The sequence below is a fragment of the Mercenaria mercenaria genome, chromosome 9, assembly GCF_021730395.1.
Source record: "Mercenaria mercenaria strain notata chromosome 9, MADL_Memer_1, whole genome shotgun sequence".
In the NCBI taxonomy this organism is placed as follows: domain Eukaryota; kingdom Metazoa; phylum Mollusca; class Bivalvia; order Venerida; family Veneridae; genus Mercenaria; species Mercenaria mercenaria.
In genome coordinates this window covers 72147273-72167564 of record NC_069369.1, presented here as the reverse complement: position 1 = coordinate 72167564, position 20292 = coordinate 72147273, and the positions used below count along the sequence as shown (strand labels likewise).

Here is a 20292-nt window from a genome sequence, read left to right as displayed (position 1 = left end):
AAAAGATTATGTGTAAGTTCTAACCTTACAACTTTTATTTCTTTCTACCTGAAACTGTGAACCTATAATTTTAAGCATACCTGTGCTGGATTCTCCTTGTGTGAGTTAGGAATGAGGAAAGCATTGACCTTGAGCCAGTGCAGATCTTGAAGTAGTTGGACTGGTCTCGATGTGTACTCAAATGGCAAATAAAAGAAACTAATAAACAAGTCTAATTCCTCCTGTGTCACTATGTGGGCTGGCAATTCCGCTGACTGTTTAGTGTCCTCTATTGCACAAGTACACACTGTATTTTCTACCTGCATTAAACTGTCACTGGAGGCATTTTTAGTTAGATCTATATCACTTTCTAGCACATTTAGACTGTCTGTTATTGCTGAGGGAACACAATCCATTGGCTCTGGAGTGAGTGAAATGTCTGAATCAGAGTCTGAATCTTGCTGTACATGCGAGGGGGAAGCCTCTGGTGAACACAATGGGTCTACTAAACTGTTTACAAGAACTGTCGATGTTGGATTGAGGAAAGATGGATCAACTGCACTGTTTACAGTTGAAGTTGGAAGACTTGTTGTTTCTAAATCGCTGTAGACTGGCATTGGGGGTGCTATATTATTAGGTGTAGGTGGCGGAGGAGCTGCCACAGCCACTGACTTTGGAGGATGTCTTGGTTTGTGAAATTCCAACAACCAGTCATTTATGGCTGTCCTTAGAGCAAGTCTCGGCTGGTATTTCAATCCAAGTACTGGTATACCTTCATCTGTTACATCATCACATTCACTTTCAAGCTTGATGTCGGATGCTACGGGACTAAGTCTATTTTCTGAAAATAATAAGGAACAGTTGATATATTATATCCAGCTAAACTAAACAGCTATCATTCATGAGGTACTGAAATGCTTTCAAGTTTATAAAGCACACTTTGATAACAATTTAGGCATCCTTTAAAAAGATCACAGAGTGATCTTGGACGCAAAACCATGTGCATTTCTGAAGGTTTCCAATTTATCAACAGACCATATTCGCTACTCAAGGTCCAAAAATATATTTTTCCACAACGCAAACTTCGCAATGTGCCAAATGAAGATCCTGTACGCTCAAAATGATGTTACAGTAGTTTCCTAGGTCATTGTCAAGGTATCAAATGTTTTGTTTTGCGAGTTACACAAAACTATGCTATGTGGTCCCAGATTTAGATAGTCCTGTAGCATAGAAAATTGAATCAGGTCACCAGGTCATCATTCTAAAAGGTCATAAATTCATTTCGTACAACAAAACTATGCAAGTGGTCCAAATTAGAAAGGCCTTTGACTGAGTGACAATGTTAAAGTAGGTCACCGGTCAAAATCCAAGGTCAACATTTTATTCGGAATACTATACTATGCATGTGTCCAAATTGAAGCCTTGTTACATTCAAAAATGTGAAAGAGGTCACTGGCATGTAAAGGTCAAAGTTTTGTTTCGTACAATCAAAAACATGCATGTGTCAAAATTGAAGGCTGTAGTTGAGAAAGTAAATTATGTCACTAGTCAAAAATCAGGTCAAATTTAAATTTCCAAATAAAAACTATGCGATGTGTTCCAATTTGAAGCCTGGCACTTCAATTATGTGAAAGTAGGTCACAACTAGTCAATGTATGGTCAAAGGTCACTTTCAGTTTACCAAAACAACATGCAATGTCCAAAATTAAAAGCTGTAGTTATGAATGTAACTTGTCACTTATCAATTCAAGGTCAAATTTTTATTCACAGAATACAAAACTTGATTGTCCAAAATTGATGATAGCCTGTACCTCTTTTAAAACATGTCAATGTAGGCATACTGGTCATGTCAACGTCAAGTTTTTTCGTACACCAAAAATATCATGTATCCTCAATTGTGAAGGATCGCTTGCATACTTAGAGAAATGTTCAAAGTACTGGGTACTTATCAACAATGCCAATGTCATCAATGATTTCTCGATTTTTGAACCTGCGACGAAATCGGTTTTGGAATGCATGAAATGACCAAGTTTGATGCTGTACCTTCAAAACAGTAAATAGGTCTAGTCAATATAAACACAAATTTTTTTAAGTCACAGTATGCACATAAATTATGAAAAGGTCAAACTAGAAGCCTGATCTAAGCTACAGAAAATGTTTGAAAGTAGGTATCTAGGATCAAAATTCCAAAGTCAACTCATGCAAGGTTCATCTGCCAACCAAAAAATACATGTTCCAAGTTTAATGTTGTAGTACTGACAAGACATTTTAAAAGCTTTTCCTATATAAGTCTATATGAACCATGTGACCCCGGGGCGGGGCCATATTTAACCCTAGGAGGATAATTTGAATAAACCTGGTAGAGAACCACTAGATGATGCTACATTACAAGTATCAAAGCCCTAGGCTTTGTGGTTTGAACAAGAAGATTTTCAAAGTTTTTCCCTATATAAGTCTATGTAAACCATATGACCCCCAGGGCGGGGCCATATTTGACCCTAGGGGTATAATTTGAACAATCTTAGTTGAAGACCACTAGATGATGTCACATACAAAATATCAAAGCCTAGGACCTGTGGTTTTGGACAAGAGGTTATTCAAAGTTTTTCCTATATAAGTCTATATAAACCATGTGACCCCCAGGGCGGGGCCATATTTGACCCCAGAGAAATAATTTGAATCATCTTGGTAGAGGACCACTAGATGATGCTTCATACCAAATATCAAAGCCCTAGGCTCTGTGGTTTTGGACAAGAAGGTTTTCAAAGTTTTTCCCTATATAAATCTATATAAATTATAGAAATAAACAAAGGGCCATAACTCACTCACAAATTGTTGAACCAGTCTGATTTTCAGGGGGACACAACTAGGGTATCAATACATCATTCTCACAAAGTTTAGTCAAAATCCCCCCAGTAGTTTATGAGGAGATGCGATAACGAGAAATTGTTAACGGACGGACGGACGGAATGACGGACGGACGGACCACGGACGCAGAGTGATTTTAATAGCCCACCATCTGATGATGGTGGGCTAAAAATGCCTTCCTATACAAAGAAGATTTTTGTTTTATCTGCAAAGAACCATTGTATCTGCACACAGGGCTTTTCATCCTTATATAACAGAGGCCAATATTCGGCTACTTCCCAATCCAAAAATATAGTAATTTTTCCCAACTGTGGCAGACACTTCCCAAAATGCAAGGTAAGATTTCCCAAAATTACGCCAGCAGATGATTTTGATTTTGTTTACATTTATTATCTCTGGAGGAAGCGTTTGTCTGGTATCGATTTTTTTGTTTTACTATAGCACATTGACCACGTGTTACGCATAACCAGTCTAATCCGTTATGTTCCGTGTCCCGGATTTTAGATTTTAGTCTGTGTTTCAGGGGAGATAAATTAATTCCTATTTCGGCGTTTACTTCCGGTTTATCATTTTCTAAAAAACATGTCACATAACGGAAAGTATTACAACAAAACAATGTAACGGGCGGCAATATCAGAAAATCAGAGGTCACTATTCGACTGCAGGGTGAAACAACGTAAGTTAGAGGAGGGTACCGGTGATAATATCACCGAGGAGGTCCCAACTAGTATCGATACTACTATTTCCACTGTTTCTGCTTGCCCCAAATGACACAGAACTGAATATGTTGGTTGATAATTTCAAAAATACAAAACAAAGAGACATGGACTTGTGATCATAAGATTTGTGAAATTTGAAATCAAAATTCAAAATAAAGTGCTGTATTACAGTAAAAGTTAAATTTCAGTTGAAAAATACTTATTACTGTTCAAATTTATACCCTAGTACCTATATTTTCACGAATAGCTTTTTTCCCAAAATAGACAATTATCGCGCATAAATTTCCCAATTTGAAAGGCCTGGGCCACTTCCCAATTTCCTGATGAAAAGCCCTGGCACAAAACCTGAACAGCTGGACATCTGTATTGCTGTCCATCATAGATGTCCATCATAGAAATTTATGATTTCTCCAAAACAAGCAAGAATCTATCTTGCAAAAATTACCAACACTGTAGTTACTCTGATCTTTCTTTCTTCTTTACTTCTATTTCAAAAGGTTATCTGAAATTTTTCATTACACTCCATGTAAAACAACAGACTTGAATTTCCTAAAGAACTGACCTGCTATGATATCCTTCTTCACTCCATCTTTGTTTGACTGTGACCATTGTCCCAATGTGTGGAGGGCAATATAGTTGGCTTCAAACTCACAGTTTGGATTCGTAAGCACCCCTCTAATGTATGGTATAATTTCTGGTGATCTTCCGTCATATGGTCCCAAGAAGATTCGCCTTGGGTCATAATCATTAGCATGAATGTTGTCCCAAATCACTGGGGGTCTTCTCAACACACTGCCAACCTCTTCCAATTCTTTAATTGTGATTTTCTTGCTGATTACTTTTGAACCTGCGAAACGAAACTCTGGTTTTAGCCTTGTGCGCTCAATGACATGAAATAAACAGAGTTTAGTGACAACAGTAAAAGGCTTAATATTATATACTACACTATGAATTTGCTCTTTGTAATTTGTCTGACAAGGTTAGTCTTAAACATTAATATTTGAATAAATCTTTTGAAACTAGAAGCCTTTGATCTAACCTAAAACATGTCTTGAAATGTTAAGTTATTCTGTTGATCAGACATATCTTAATCCAATCATGTAACATCATGCAAAGAAAAGAATTACTACCAATACACATTACATTAAAATACAGTGGTTATTCAAACCAAGATTACACATTACATGTGTAGTATGGTAGAGTTCAAGAATGCGCATTTACTGTCTTGCTATGTAAGTTAGCTTTTTATAAGGACATGGTAGAGTGTCAGCCTTCAGAGTGAGAGATCCCTTGTTCAGTTCCCAGTCAAGGCTGAAATAATTTCAGTCTCACACTGTTACGCTATATTTAGGTTCAGGTTTAAATGTGAAAGGTCTTTAACTCACCTGTCCAGAGAATGTGAATATCGTTCAGCAGTTTAGAACCAACAGTATTTAAATACCCAGATGAGGCAAGATTTGGAACTGCTCTTGATGTACAATATTCTGTAAACATAAAGATACAAAATTACAAAACTGTTTTACAAGACTTAGAGCAAACAGGAGAAACTGTCCTTTGATCAGAAACTAAGAACAATAAACCAAGTACAAAAAAGAAATTAAAATATTCTTTTTTATGTTAAACCCCTAACTGCCATATAAAAGCCAGAAGATGGCGCTGGGGCAGGTTTTTATATAAATTATGCATGTTTCACATCAGAGAGCCCTTTTTCAAAATTTTAAATAAACTACTGAATAAAAAGTTATGAAAAATTGCATAAATACACACTGAAACATTCTTTATCAATTGGTGTTTTTATTTTTTAAAACAAAAAATTGTGAAGTATAGTTTCAAAAAATTATTTAAACCTAACTGCCAAAAATTTGAATTTGCCGGGAGGAGCTAATGAGGTCATGAACCCTAGAGAAACAGAGAATGTAAACAATTCCCACATGGTTAATTTTATCAACAAACTTGATCAGCAGAAGGCTTGATGTATCAATCAAATTAACACATAGAGTGCATTGTAAAACTTTTCCAGAAAAGTAATTTTGAATTTTTAAACTGAATAGAATATCATATTCAATCATTTCTGCAGTTATATTTTTTGTGTTATTTAAAAAATGTTTTAAAGAAAGGGAACTAAATAACAGACATACAGTGATAAATTATTTCAAATAGCTTATCATTTTTATGAGACCTTATCACAGCAACACTTGCTAATTTGTGTGCATTGTGCTACATCTCAGACTTCAATAGTTTATTATTTCTGCATTTATTGCTACATTATCTCAATTAATGGACCTGCCAGCAATGACAGAAAAGTTAAGAATGTTTGATTTCCAGTTTCACTGTTCAATTTACATTTATAAGAAGTTTAAAAATCAGGAATGCTAGTCTCAACTCAATTTTTCATAACAATGATATTAATATGGATGTACGAAATATGTATAATAATAATTTGTATCATCAAAACATGTAAGTTCATATTTCTTCTTCAACTGACCATTGTTTACATTTGCTTGTGAATCATTGAAAGTGAGCTATTTTTAGCTGACAGACAGCCTAGAGTAGCCTTGTAATTTGATAGGCTCCTCCTACAAAACTTACTGCCAGGGTAGTTAAAGTTGGGGCTTTAACTAGTATATATGCGCATATTTCAGCTCGATAATGACAAGTTAAAAATATCTAATTATAGTCAACACAATATAAACTGAACAGAAAAAAGCCACTTTTTATCTATCATACTTAGTATCATAATCATGAAGACAGCTCTCAGTCAATGACCTAAGACGTGGTATCAATTTATTTTGAAATCAGTACAATTATGAAGTCTATATCCAGATTTCACCTTGAATGAATGCAAGGCACATAAATAATACCAACCTACCATTAAGTAATTACAGATAGTACAATGTTCCAAAAAGATTAACCTGTCAATATCCGTATGTTTAAGGTAGCTGACCCATTAGACAATCAACAAATTCTGTTCACTTTGAAATGCAAGTTCAGCATATTCAGTTTGACACAAAATGCCTTCATGAAACATATTAACAGGCAAAGACTGCCAAAATATCATATTCCAACAGATCTAGCCATGTCTACTTGCAAGATGATGTATGTACTTACCTGTAGGACAGAAGTAAAACTCTGGTTGCCCTAGGTGCTCAAACACTTCATTTGTTATAGAGACCTGAGCACAAGCTGAAGACTGGAATGCACTCTTGTCAGATATACTCAATTCTGGATCAATGTCATCAAACAGCAATGCAAATGAATTGCAACCAAATGCTGCTACCTGAAATTTAACATATACACAATTGAGCTATGACAGAAACATTATTTCAAAATTAATTTTTATTAAGCTATTAACACAAAATTGTCTAGATACTGAATTCTGTTCTCCAGTGCTACTGAATTCTCTGCACTATTTCTACATGGACATGAAACATTGACTTTAGATCTAGGCTCAATGATTGAGCCTAGATCTAAAGTAATAGTCTGGTGAAGGAAAATATACTTAACAAAAAACAAGAGATCACAGAGTGATCTTGGCGCCCACCAATGTGCCATTTTTGAGTGTTTCAAATTTCAAGACTTACTGACTAGCTCAAGGTCAAATTTCATTTCCGTACACAACACTTTGCATGTGGTCCAAATTCAAAAGCTGTAGCTTGAGAAATGTGAAAGTAGGTCACTAGATCAATTTCAAGGACGAAATGTGAAAGTAGGTCACTAGGTCAAAATCAAGGTCAAATTACACTTCAGAACACAAATTTATGCATGTCGTCCAAATTTAGAGCCTGTACCTTCAAAAATGTGAAAGTAGGTCACTAGGTCAATGTCAAGGTCAAAGTTTGTTTCGGTACACAATCCTATGCATGTGGTCTAAATTTGAAGCCTGTAGCTACAGAAATGTGAAAGTAGGTCACTAGGTCAATCTTAAGGTCAAAGTTCATTTCGGTACACAAAACTATGCAAGTGGTCCAAATTTGAAGGCTGTAGCTCGAGAAATGTGAAAGTAGGTCACTAGGTCAAAATCAAGGTCAAATTTTATTTCGGAACACAGAACTATGCATGTGTTCCAAATTTGAAGCCTTGTACCATCAAAAATGTGAAAGTAGGTCACTAGGTCAATGTAAAGGTCAAAGTTTGTTTCCGTACACAAAACTATGCATGTGGTCCAAATTTGAAGGCTGTAGCTTGAGAAATGTGAAAGTAGGTCACTAGGTCAAATCAAGGTCAAATTCCAATTCAGAACACAAAACTATGCATGTGGTCCAAATTTGAAGCCTGTACCTTCAAAAATGTGAAAGTAGGTCACTAGGTCAAAGTCAAGGTCAAAGTTTTTTTCAGTGCACAAAACTATGCACGTGGTCCAAATTTGAAGGCTGTAGCTACAGAAATGTGAAAGTAGGTCACTAGGTCAAAATAAAGGTCAACTCATGTCAAGGTTCATCTTGCCACTCAAAACTATACATGTGGTCCAAATTTGAATGTTGTAGGTTATTGACAAGAAGATTTTAAAAGCTTTTCCCTATATAAGTCTATGAAACATGTGACCCCCGGGGCGGGGCCATATTTGACCCTAGGAGATAATTTGAACAAACTTGGTAGAGAACCACTACATGATGCTACATCACAAATATCAAAGCCCTAGGCTTTGTGGTTTGGACAAGAAGATTTTCAAAGTTTTTCCCTATGTAAGTCTATGTAAACCATGTGACCCCCAGGGCGGGGCCATATTTGACCCTAGGGGGATAATTTGAACAATCTTGGTAGAAGACCTCTAGATGATGTCATATACAAAATATCAAAGCCCTAGGCCCTGTGGTTTTGAACAAGAGGTTTTTCAAAGTTTTTCCCTATATAAGTGTATATAAACCATGTGACCCCCGGGGCGGGGCCATATTAGACCCCAAGGAAATATTTTGAATCATCTTGGTAGAGGACCACTAGATGATGCTTCATACCAAATATCAAAGCCCTAGGCTCTGTGGTTTTGGACAAGAAGATTTTCAAAGTTTTTCCCTATATAAATCTATGTAAATTATAGAAATAAACAAAGGGCCATAACTTACTAAAAAATTGTTGAACCAGTCTGATTTTCAGGGGGACACAACTAGGGTACCAATACATCATTCTGACAAAGTTTGGTCAAAATCCCCCAGGTAGTTTATGAGGAGATGCGATAACGAGAAATTGTTAACGGACGGAAGGACGGACGGACTGACGGACGGACGGAAGGACGACGGACCACGGACGCAGAGTGATTTGAATAGCCCACCATCTGATGATGGTGGGCTAAAAATATTCAAGTCTGATACCACATTAAAAACTTTTGGCAGGGTTTTTTTACCAGGAGGGGAAGGGGCCCAGGCCTGTGATTTGGGGAAAACAATAGCTCGGTATTTGGGCAAAGGGGAATAAAAAACCTGATGTAATGTCAATTTTTGGAGAAAACTGCATGATTTAAAAGAAATTTTCTGAGGGGAAGGGGCCTATTAACGGCCCCTATTATAGAAATAAACAAGAGCTGTCTCCATAGGATGACACATGCCCCCGATGGCACTTTAAATGAATAGTTATGGCCGATGTTCGAGTTTAGGACCTTTGACCTATGGAGCTGGGTCTTGCGCGCGACACGTCGTCTTACTGTGTCACACATTTATGCGTAGTTATATTAAAATCCATGCATGAATGACAATGATATGGACCGGACACGCCCATCAATGCACTATCATGAAAAAAGACCTTTAACATCTAAGTGTGAGCTTGACCTTTGAGCTACGGACCTGGGTCTTGCGCATGACACGTAGTCTTATTGTGGTACACATTCAAGCCAAGTTATTTGAAAATCCATCCATCGATGACAAAGATATGGACCAGACACGCCCATCAATGCACTATCCCTTAATGTCTAAGTGTGACCTTGACCTTTGAGGTACGGACCTGGGTCTTGCGCGCGACACGTCGTCTTACTGTGGTACACATTCATGCCAAGTTATTTGAAAATCCATCCATCGATGACAAAGATATGGACCGGACACGCCCATCAATGCAATAACCTTTAATGTCTAAGTGTGACCTTGACCTTTGAGCTACGGACCTGGGTCTTGCGCGCGACACGTCGTCTTACTGTGGTACACATTCATGCCAAGTTATTTGAAAATCCATCCATCGATGACAAAGATATGGACCGGACACGAAAAATGCGGACAGACCGACGGTTCAAAAACTATATGCCTCCCTTCGGGGGCATAAAAAACCCTGCTTGGTATATCAGAGAAATACTTCCAAGCTAGTTAATAATAATTCACTAAATTTTTAGTTTTACAGATTTTTGCAGGTTTTTTTCCCTTCATAATAGCCCTCAGAAAATTTCTTTTAAAAATTAAATCATTCAGTTCCCCCCCCGAAATCACAGGCCTGGGCCCCTTCCCCTCCTGGTAAAAACCCCTGTAATCTGAACAATCTTTTTATACTGACAAAGCTTAAACCAGTCTATTGTGAACTCTTCATTTCTTAAGATCAGTATGTTAAGTTTATAAATTTGTAAATGCTATAAATAGTAACTACCTGCTCTAATTTTCTTTTCAAACACTGTACATCTTTAGAGCTTGAAAAGCTTATATCCAGCCCAGGGGAAATAGCATATACAAATGTTATGTTGTTCTCCGTCGCTGCTTCAATAAGACCAGTCAGATTGTCTGTAAAAGAAAGATTACTGGAATGAAAATCAATACATATCCTGAATGTGCTGCACAATTGGGAAAAATTCCACAACTGAATCATAGGATTTCAATTAAAGCCAGCATCTAAGCTGTGAAGGTCTGGTCAATATCAGACACAAACTGAAAGTCACATGGCAGTATAAAACATGTGGCATAGCTTGTGGGCTAGAATGCACTTTACGCGTATGTACTTCCAGCTAGGAATTTAAAAGTCAGGGTGTGCTTGTTACAATCACTTAAATTGTAAAAATATTCAATAAACAGAAAAGAAAAATGGCGCTGTGGGGACAGTAGCCCCCATAAGCATTAAGTGAATTTACTGAAACTCTTCCTACACAACAAGTGGATTTGCAGAGGCCTGATTATCGAGTAAGGATTAAAATTTCAACATACCTGCTTCCTCCACGGAATATAGGTCTCTCCAGAAAGCTCTGTGTTTAGCATCATCTTTTGGGGCATACATATATGTCGTCATTCCCATTGCATTCATCCTGCAAATACATGCAATGTTAAATGTTTTGTAACAAAAAAATCAAAAGAAATCAAAAATAAATTATATACAATTTTTCCCAGGCTTTTCTGAAAGCATCTGCATTAACGTGTATGTAAACAAGGCAAGTCTAAATGAAACAGCACAGGGTGTTTTGCTCTTTCATATACTGCAGGGTTTTTTCTTGCTGTTTTTGGAACATAGCCTATACCCCAAAAATTGGGAATTTGACAAGTAAATGTTCCGAATTGGGAAATATTTAGTCCGGTAGGATATTGTAAGGATGTGTTTAAGCACTTTCTCATACACTTGTTTCACATTGTACAACATCTTTAACATACTGCCATTACAAAATTGTCCATAATTTGTGCAATTTTGATGAATTTCTTTTGCAGAAATTTAGCAAATTTGTCATAAGAATAACTTCAATGCAATGAAGTTATGTTGCAAAAGCATTTAAGCACGCCTGAATAGGCTTAGGAACATACTGCAACAGACATATAGTAATGTAATAACAAGAAACGCGGCAATGCCACAAAACCAGGTTTTCAACACTTTTCGTAAGAATAAACAAGAGTGCCAGAATGTCACAATATACGCCCGTCAAAGCAAATTTCTTTACTCTAGCACCTGTATTTGCAGATGTAATTTTAATTTTGTGGTTGTTTAGTAATCATTGTAATTCTTTTGTTTTTCTAAGTCCACAAAAAAACTCCTTACCAGGTAGAGATACCTTAAAATACACATAAAATTAGAAAGTAACAACTATGTTGTACCACAGAAAAGTGGTCTTGGTTTTTCCCTACGGTCAATTATAAAAAAGTTACAATATAAGTTATTTATAGTAACAACTAAGGGAAGTTAATCTTAAAAAAAAAACAAAAAAAAAAAAACAAAAAAAATAAAAATTGTAAGTCCACACAGAAATCCTTACCAGGTAGAGATTGGTCAAAATACACCTTAAAATTGGATGTAACATGCATGTTGTACTACAGAAAAGTGGTCTCGATTTACCCTTCGTCTAGTAATGAAAAAGTTACAATATAAGCTATTTATAGTAACAACAAAGGGAAGTAATTCTAAAGAAGGGAACTGCGGAAGACACTTCGTCTCATGATGGTGTATAATTGTGCCAAGTTACATCAAAATCCCTGTATGCATGAAGAAGATATGCTCCGGACAAAGTTTTCATTCTTGTATCCTTTGACCTCTAAGTGTGACCTTGACCTTAGACCTAGGGACCTGGTTCTTGCGCATGACACTCTGTCTCATGATGGGGAACAATTCTGCCAACATTCATCAAAATCCCTCCATGCATGTAGAAGATATGCTAACCCTAACACTAACCTAACCCTATTTTTAGTAACAATGACCTTGACCTTGATCCCAGAAACCCCAAAATCAATCCCAAGCTACAACTTTATATAAGTTTTCTATACACCAAGTTTCATCATGATAGCTCATTCCTAAGTTAAGTTACTGACCGGAAACCCTTTTTCTATTTTAAGTAACAGTGACATTGACCTTGACCCCAGAAACCCCAAAATCAATACCTGCCTTTGTCTTGATATAAGCTACATACATACCAAGTTTTATTCAAATATCTTTACTGAAACAAGTTATTGACCGGAAACCCTTTTTCTATTTTAAGTAACAGTGACCTTGACCTTGACCACAGAAACCCCAAAATCAATCCCAGCCTTTGTCTTGATTTAAGCTACATACATGTATATACCAAGTTTTATTCAAATATCTTTACCGAAACAAGTTATTGACCGGAAACACCAGTTTGACGCCGCCGCTGCCGCCCGCCCGACATCTACCCCAATCTGATAACTCAGGTTTTCAACGTTGAAAACCTGGTTTAAAACGGTACTAAAAAATACAGGGAATATTTACCATTGAAACATAAGTTTCCTCTGTTCTGTTGTCCATGGTATACCATAAAAACCTGAATAAAAAGAACATAGTAGGATACAGTTTACTTGACAAAGTAAACATGTTATTTCATTCCATCTTCCAAGCTGCGATCATCACTTGAAAAACTGAAATATCAAATATGACTGTTAAATGGAGTCAGTTTACAAACAAGTCAAGGCCTAACCATAGTAAAGGAACCAGTGTGGGAGCCATCTGGTCTAGTCGCGTAATGGCAGATAGGTTTCGGAACACTAATTTTTCACTTGGCATGGCCACAGAGGTCTAAATTAAAGCTGGTTTCTGTTTAAATTTCATTGTGGACGTATTTTTGACATTTTGGTAGAAAAAATGGGAGAAGAGGTTGTATTTGGTGAAGTGAAACTCAATTTTAGTATATGAGTAGTACTTCCAGGTCAGAGCAGTGTGATTTTGATGTGATTTTACAGTAAGCAAATATATATGACAAGAGAAATCTCTCTTAGAAGATACATGACCCCTACTTATCTCTTCATTTTATGTCAGTTTTATCATAACTCTTTAAAATGAGGTAAGGATTTGTTCTCTGAAATGGGTCTAGCTATGTTTGGTAGCTCTTTAAAAAATGTCATTTTTATATAGAATATAATTATAGGGAATACTATTTATGCTTTTTTGACCTCAAAGAGACCTGATAAGTATGAGACTGCTTCAATGGTCTCTGTTACGTCTGTAAAATATCGCAAACATAGAGATACAAAAAGTATATTTTGGTAACCTTTCCCGGCTGTCATCAGTTGATCCTTGCATATTTTAACATGTGCTGGGAGGGGAATTTTACGCATCGAGAAGGGGGAAAAAACATTATGCTATTTTGAGGGGGGGAATGGGGCCAAATTTCGTCGAATATTTTGGTGAAAAAAAAAGCCGACATATTTTCTTATCTAGCTTTATTAGATTTGTTCATTCCCTATATAGACAGGACCATTACCAGGTATTGGGCTTAGTCTAAATAATGAGACCTCGGGTAGACCGATTTTACGTTGTATACCTAATTTAAAGGTCTCAACCAGAAACAATCAAAACTGTGATCGATTGAAATAACGATTTATCAGTAGTCACAATTTTTTTTAGCCCTAACAGCTTACCTGTTGTTTTAAATCGTAAATAGTAAATAAAAGAGTAAGAACAGGACATATTTATCAAGAATTTCTGTTGTAAAAAAATTTAAACCTCTAAGGTTCAATCGTCTCCACGTCAGTGATTTTTTTCAGTTTTGGGGGAAGGGGGTCGGTGCCCTTTGGAGGGGGAAAAATACGACGTAAAACTAAGAAAAGGGGAATTTTCATTTGTGATGAAATAAACTATAGTTTCAAGTTTATTGAGCCCATAAGAGCATGTGACAGGACATATAACACAATGTAGCATATCATTACCAGATAACCAAATAATTTTTTCAAATGTGGAGGTTAAGACATCCATTAGACTACCAAAATTTACAACAGACATTAGGTCCCTTCCTAAGCAAGTCGGTGAGTGGCTGTTTTTTTTTAGGTTTCTGTCAAATTCTGACATTTGCAGTCACTGTTACATTTGACCTGTCACAATAAAAACAAACTGTAAAAAAAATGTATGCGTTGGACTAGTCCCTTCCCAAAGCATAAAATCAAACCCTGACTGACTAGAAGATGGAAAACTGAACACTACTCGGCCAAACAAATAGAATGCAAATCATTTACAGACTAACATTCAACAGCGTTGTTGTGCAGAATAATAAAGCGCTTCGATGATACTGATTTATCAAGGGAAGTTACTCCAACCGGTGTCGATGTAAACAAAACGCGAGATACCGCGGTGAACTGTTTTCTATATGAAAATAAATGAAATAAACTAGTGAATTATGATTTAATTGATTGGCATTTTTTTTTATTTTCGGAGGGGAATTTTAGGCGTCGGAAAGGGGAAAAAAACATACTATTTTGAGGGGGGAATGGGGCCGAATTTCGCCGAATATTTTGGTGAAAAAAAAACGCTGCACGTAATGGTTGTCGGGTGCGTGACCAATGAAAACGCTTCGTGTAGTAATGTGTTTACCTGTATCAGCCATTTTCCAATATGTAGTACACGCGTGTTAAACCTCTGAATTTTTTTAACTGCCATAGTTTGAAAGTTTTTTAAGGAATCTAGATAATAGGAGAGATCGTGTTTGTATACAAATCCGTTGTATATTCTATTTTTAGAATTGATAAGACATAGATTGGGTGGGCAGACGCCGAGCGTCCATGTTTTTTTGTAAACAGTGATGTTTTAAACTTTTTTATTTTGGATTAATTATGAACGCTTAACTTAGTGTTTTTTCTAAACGTTTGGAGCATCGCTACGCCGCTATTACAATCATATGTCATTTAAAACGCTTATCCATTTTCAAAAGATATTTGAACAAGAAAATATGAAAATCGTATGCATTTCAAAACTTTTTGAATTTTTAAAACCCATAAATGAACGAAAAAGCAGTGCTCGAAATTCGCGGTAGTCCGATAGCCCGTGGCTACCAAATTTCAGCTCGGGCTACCGATTTTCCGCAGATACAAGCCCGACCAGGCTACCGAATTTTCCTTATTTGTTTAAAAAAATCATGCTAATCAAACGAGTATAGCATCGTGATTTCATATGATCTCCATTAATAAACACTAAGAAGGCATCACACATCGTCTAGACTGAGGAACGCTTATTGAATTATTGTTGGCTTTTTTTTGCACTCTCGCGTGTTGACAAATCAAACGCAAAGTGTCAAAGACGTAACCGCAGGGCTAATTGGCTAAATACAATCACCTCTAGTGTAACGGATAATTTGATCAGCTTTCACACTTCTCGCAAAAATCTCACAAGTACCTCAGCCCTTTTTTTATGGTTTTGGGGGAAGGGTGGTTGGGTCCTTTCAGATGGGGAAATTTGCATCGTAAAATACCAAATTGGGGAATTTTTTTTATATATATGAAAAAACAAAAAACACAGATTGAGTAAGATCAAGGCCTCCCCTGGCTGTTTCACACTTTTAGCCATGACTTAAGCCAATTGCAAAATCTTGGGACCATTTCATACCCTAAAGTGCCAGAATTAGAAGCCATTATTTTTTTAAAATCTCTATTTCATTTTATACTTTAACCAAGCAATTTGCCCTTGAACCATTTCATCCTAATATCACATTGAATCAAAAATAGTTTTTAATCTTGTCATTAAAATGTTTAAATTTTTCAAGAACAATTTCAAAGCTAAAGTAATTGCTCAATGTATGAAATTATTCCTTTAATAGTTTGCAATTTTTGAATTATCTCCCTTTAATGGGCATTTTTCACTACTTAGATGTTTATAAAGCATTAATATTTAGTTCTTTATTTTTGACCTTAGTATTTCAAACTTAATATAAGGTCATTTATCAAAAATAGAGTTGTCCTTTTTTATTTTATGACTTTTAAAAAGCTTTTTAAATGTTTTTAATTGCATCATATATAAATCTCAATTTACAATCTAGTCCATACATATTACTGTATAGCGAAAATACCACCTAAAGGTATGATTTGCACTTTTTTTTGAAGCACTTGGGAGGTGCTTTAAAAAAAATCATCCCTGTGTATCAATGCTTTACATTGGGCACATGAAAGAACCAAACGAACTGCTTTAGTTCATTTGTATCTCAAACTTTCTTCACTAAGATTTAACGAACGCGAGTGAAATGTTGGGTGGACCGAAATATTTACACGTAGATTGAAATGAATGCGAGTGAAATGTTGGGCGGACCGAAATTTGTATGCGTAGACTGAAATGAACACAAATGAAATATTCGGTCGATTGAAATGAACGCGACTGAAATCATTTCACGATCGCACAAATTATTTGTGAGCCGTTTGACTTAACAATATTTCCAGATTGTTTCGTTCATTAAATATATCCCAAATCAGATTGTTGTAGATAAATATATCCACGAATCAGAAATTCTGGAAAGGCTTTTCTTTGGAAAGGGAAATTCCTGATGACCGACGCTAACGGTAATATCTGAGATGTTCCGATTGCGGCGTTTCTAGAAGCGATGTTTAGAACGCATATACATTCACAGGGCCCTCTCTACATTTTGGGGGATTGGGGCCGGGGCCCTTGGAGGGGGGAATTTCGCGTCGTTTTCAAGGGAGGGGGGAATTCATTCTGGAGATATGACATCTGATCATAACCCCTTAAATTAAGGTCAATTGAGTATTACAGATATCAGACTAATGTGCATATATCTGAAGTATTGTACAGAACATAATCTATTGAAAATAGGCAACTTTTATTTTCTTTTATTAAATCAGTTATGTGACATCCAATCGAGGTTCACATGTCGTCATTATTGGTAGCACTAGCAGTATCCACGGACATTGTCTCAGCAGCAGCCGGAGCAGGGCTTCCCTTCGTCGTATCTACCTGACTGTGCATGTCTAGCCCTGATGAAACAGCGGTGTCCGTGACAGTAGTTTTTTTTTTTTTGAGAGCATGCTGCTTAAAAAGCAAATCTATTTTTTGCGCATTTCGCCCCTGTTGCATCTGTGATCTTTTTACGGTATGATGTGCATTATGCGACATTTTTTTCAAAGGGAAGTTACTTTGCATACACGCATCCAGGGAACTGAAAAACACGCGTATTATACGGATCAGTAAAACCAGGGGTTCCACTAGACCTGAAAACCCAAGAGTCCCGGGACACTTGGGTCCAAATTTTGAAGGGTCCTTTTTCAAAATACAAGAGTCCTGTCTCAACACATCGATACAATTGACTATATTTTCTTTTAAAGTAATACTAGGTAATTAATAGCTACTACAACCAAGAACATGTTACATCATAATAACAATTTCTGTTTCAGGTCATATAATCTCATATTGTAAATAAATTTTTATCAAAATTCATTTTAATTTGATGAGGTTTTTCTTCAATATTTTTGTTTGTTAGCAGAAAAGTTCTAAAACACTGTAAAAATGTATCCAAAAACGTACTATCTGGATACTGGTACACTTTTGGAATGTCGTCTGAAATGTTGTTTTTGCCAGTTAACATGGTCCACTAAGGTAAACCAGAGATAGTTCCTCAAATAATGATGCTACTTTTCATTAAAAATTGCATTGAAAGTCAAGTTTTTGTAGTGAATTTGGAAAAATTGCATATGTCATTGGGTGTATTTAGAATCGTGAACGGACATTCTAATCTTTTTTTTACTTTCCAAATTCATTTAAATTTGTGGATTTTCTCGTTGATATTAAGGTACAATCATTAAACAATGGTCTAATTTAAAGTTTGCATGAAGAAATCAGGCAGGACACTTTTCACATGCTCGGTAATCAGCTGGTCGCTTAATTACGATAATAATTGGCGCCTTTTTTGACAGTATGCAGGCTCAATGTCAATTAATGTTAACACTTCATTGATTCTCATTACCTATGTTCACTCGCCGTGACGTAATTTGCTGATAAAGAAAAATCAGCGTGGCATGTCCACAGGATAAAGGGCGGGAATTTAGCAGAGTTTATTTTGAATACACGTGTTTATCGTAGACATAGTTTTACTGTAGGAAATGACTGGTAAGAGGAAGGATTATCAAAGGAAAAAGTCTCCGGGTCCCGAGTGACGCACAGGCAATTATCATGCCGGGTCCTTTGAGCGTCTTTTGAAAATCTCCCGGACCCAGGTTCCCGGGTCAAATGGAACCCGAGTAAAACTTTATCAGGTCCATTAAGTTACGAGACGCTCCTAAGACTATCGGGTATCAATTTTTTTCTTGATTTTTTTTTTTTTCGAGGGGGAATTTTTCTACACTTGGGGGGAAAAAAACATACTATTTTGAGGGGGAACTGGGCCGAATTTTGGCCCCAAAAATCGGCAAACGAGGGCCCTGATATGAAATGTCAAAATCGTAAAATATTTTAGTCCGACGTTTATTTATAGAACTAGGGTCTAAAGGGGAGTGGGATGTACAGCGCTTTAGGGTATACCAGATTTTAGGGTATAGAGGATAGGTTGATAAAATTTGTATTTAGATTTGAATTATTGTATAAATTTTCACAGCATCTTTTCACTGGCATGCAGACAGACATCTTGACAGACATTTTAAATGTTGGCCTGTTGTAGCATTTATATCATGTCATCAAATGAAAATCAAGGCTATCCCTTACTGACTAAATCAGTGTGCATGTAAAACACATCAGTGAATGAAAAGTGTTTGATAGAAATTCAAAAAGCTGAACATGTTTGAAAAGAGAATACATTATTATTCTGATTTATAGTATAAAAATCTTTGGAAGTTTGTTTAGATGTGGATTTTAAACTAATAATGGAAAAAATGACCAAAGCTATCATGTACACCCTAAACTAGCACATGTGTAAACAATGGCATGGAGAGAAAAAACACACAAATTTCTATTAAAAGCTAAATGTTTTGAAAATAATGGCTGTTTTCTGTTTGATATACAGAAAAAAGTACTAAATTTCATTCCTTTGAATTGGAATGCAGGAAATATTAGTTAGCTATACCCTAAAGCACTGTATTTTGTATGCGTAGTATGCAAGCAGTTCTCAAGCCAGGGGAGTGGGAATTTTTCAGATAAATGGGAGGGGATGGGGGTTATTTGGAGGGACCCGATGGGAAGTGGGGGGGGGGGTATTTCTAGGTAACAGTGTGTGGAAGGGGGGGGGGCTAAAATTTTGTCTCCGGGAGGGGGAGCTTTTTCTTTTTTTTTAAACTTCCTACAGGGGAGGGGTTAACTATTTTCTGAAATAGCCCATTGTCTAAAACATACCATAAAATGAGCGAACGAGTAAGGGCAGCTAAAATCCCTGTCCTCGGGCTCAGCAAAATTATGCAAATTTATTCTCGAGGCGAATGCAGTCTGCAAAGTTACATCTTTTAATTATTTTTGTGATCAACATAACCATTCATTTATGATTTATCAGTGTGATACAAACATTACGAAAACAAAATAGAAAAGGCAAAAAAAAAAAAATCAGTTGGAAATATGCCAAATCGCCATTTTGATGTCTCACCTTCAACGACTCCGCACACAAATTTCCCGATTGGTTTGTTGTCCAGAATCTCCGTAGATCCTGTCATACTGGCAGTGTAATCTGAACTTATGCAGGAACTGTTTATCACTCCAATTTTTGGTAAAAAGAAACAATATTTCTACAATAAATGGTAATTTTCTAGCGACAAGACTCCACCGTCCTATTTCGTGTTTATCGATCGTCGTGTTTCTCCAGTTCAGCGTTTTGATTGGTCTAGAGCTAAATTTTCATTTGGATGCATTTTGGTATCTCCTTAGTCATATGATGATGCATTGTGAACCAATCCCGTTGGCTAAAACCACTCGAAACTGGATTGAACCGGATTAAAACGCAAAGGATAGTTCTTTTAAAATCCGTAGGATAGTTTTAAAATAACAAATTTAGTGCTGTTGATTGGTGGGCATAATGATATTTGTATGAAAACATTAAAGCAGTAAAAAAGAAAATCAAAATATTATGGTGGAAAAAGTCTAAATCCGATGACACTAGATACCTCACCGTCACGCAGATTTTTTTGTTCGGTTTGAAATTAATGTCACA

General features: G+C 36.3%; 1 protein-coding gene across 1 annotated transcript in view; it reads right to left on the bottom strand.

The window, feature by feature from the left end:
• Positions 1–19958, bottom strand: part of LOC123547436 (protein O-GlcNAcase-like) — a 30660-nt gene extending 10702 nt beyond the window's left edge. The window contains exons 1-8 of the mRNA XM_045334546.2: positions 19732–19958; positions 12669–12720; positions 10673–10770; positions 10125–10255; positions 6675–6843; positions 4952–5050; positions 4129–4413; positions 81–820 (exon numbers count right to left, since the gene is read on the bottom strand). Coding sequence (XP_045190481.2) covers positions 81–820; positions 4129–4413; positions 4952–5050; positions 6675–6843; positions 10125–10255; positions 10673–10770; positions 12669–12720; positions 19732–19798 — 1641 coding nt within the window. The 5' untranslated portion in view covers positions 19799–19958. The remainder of the gene's footprint in view (positions 1–80; positions 821–4128; positions 4414–4951; positions 5051–6674; positions 6844–10124; positions 10256–10672; positions 10771–12668; positions 12721–19731) is intronic.
• Positions 19959–20292: the final 334 nt, after the last annotated feature.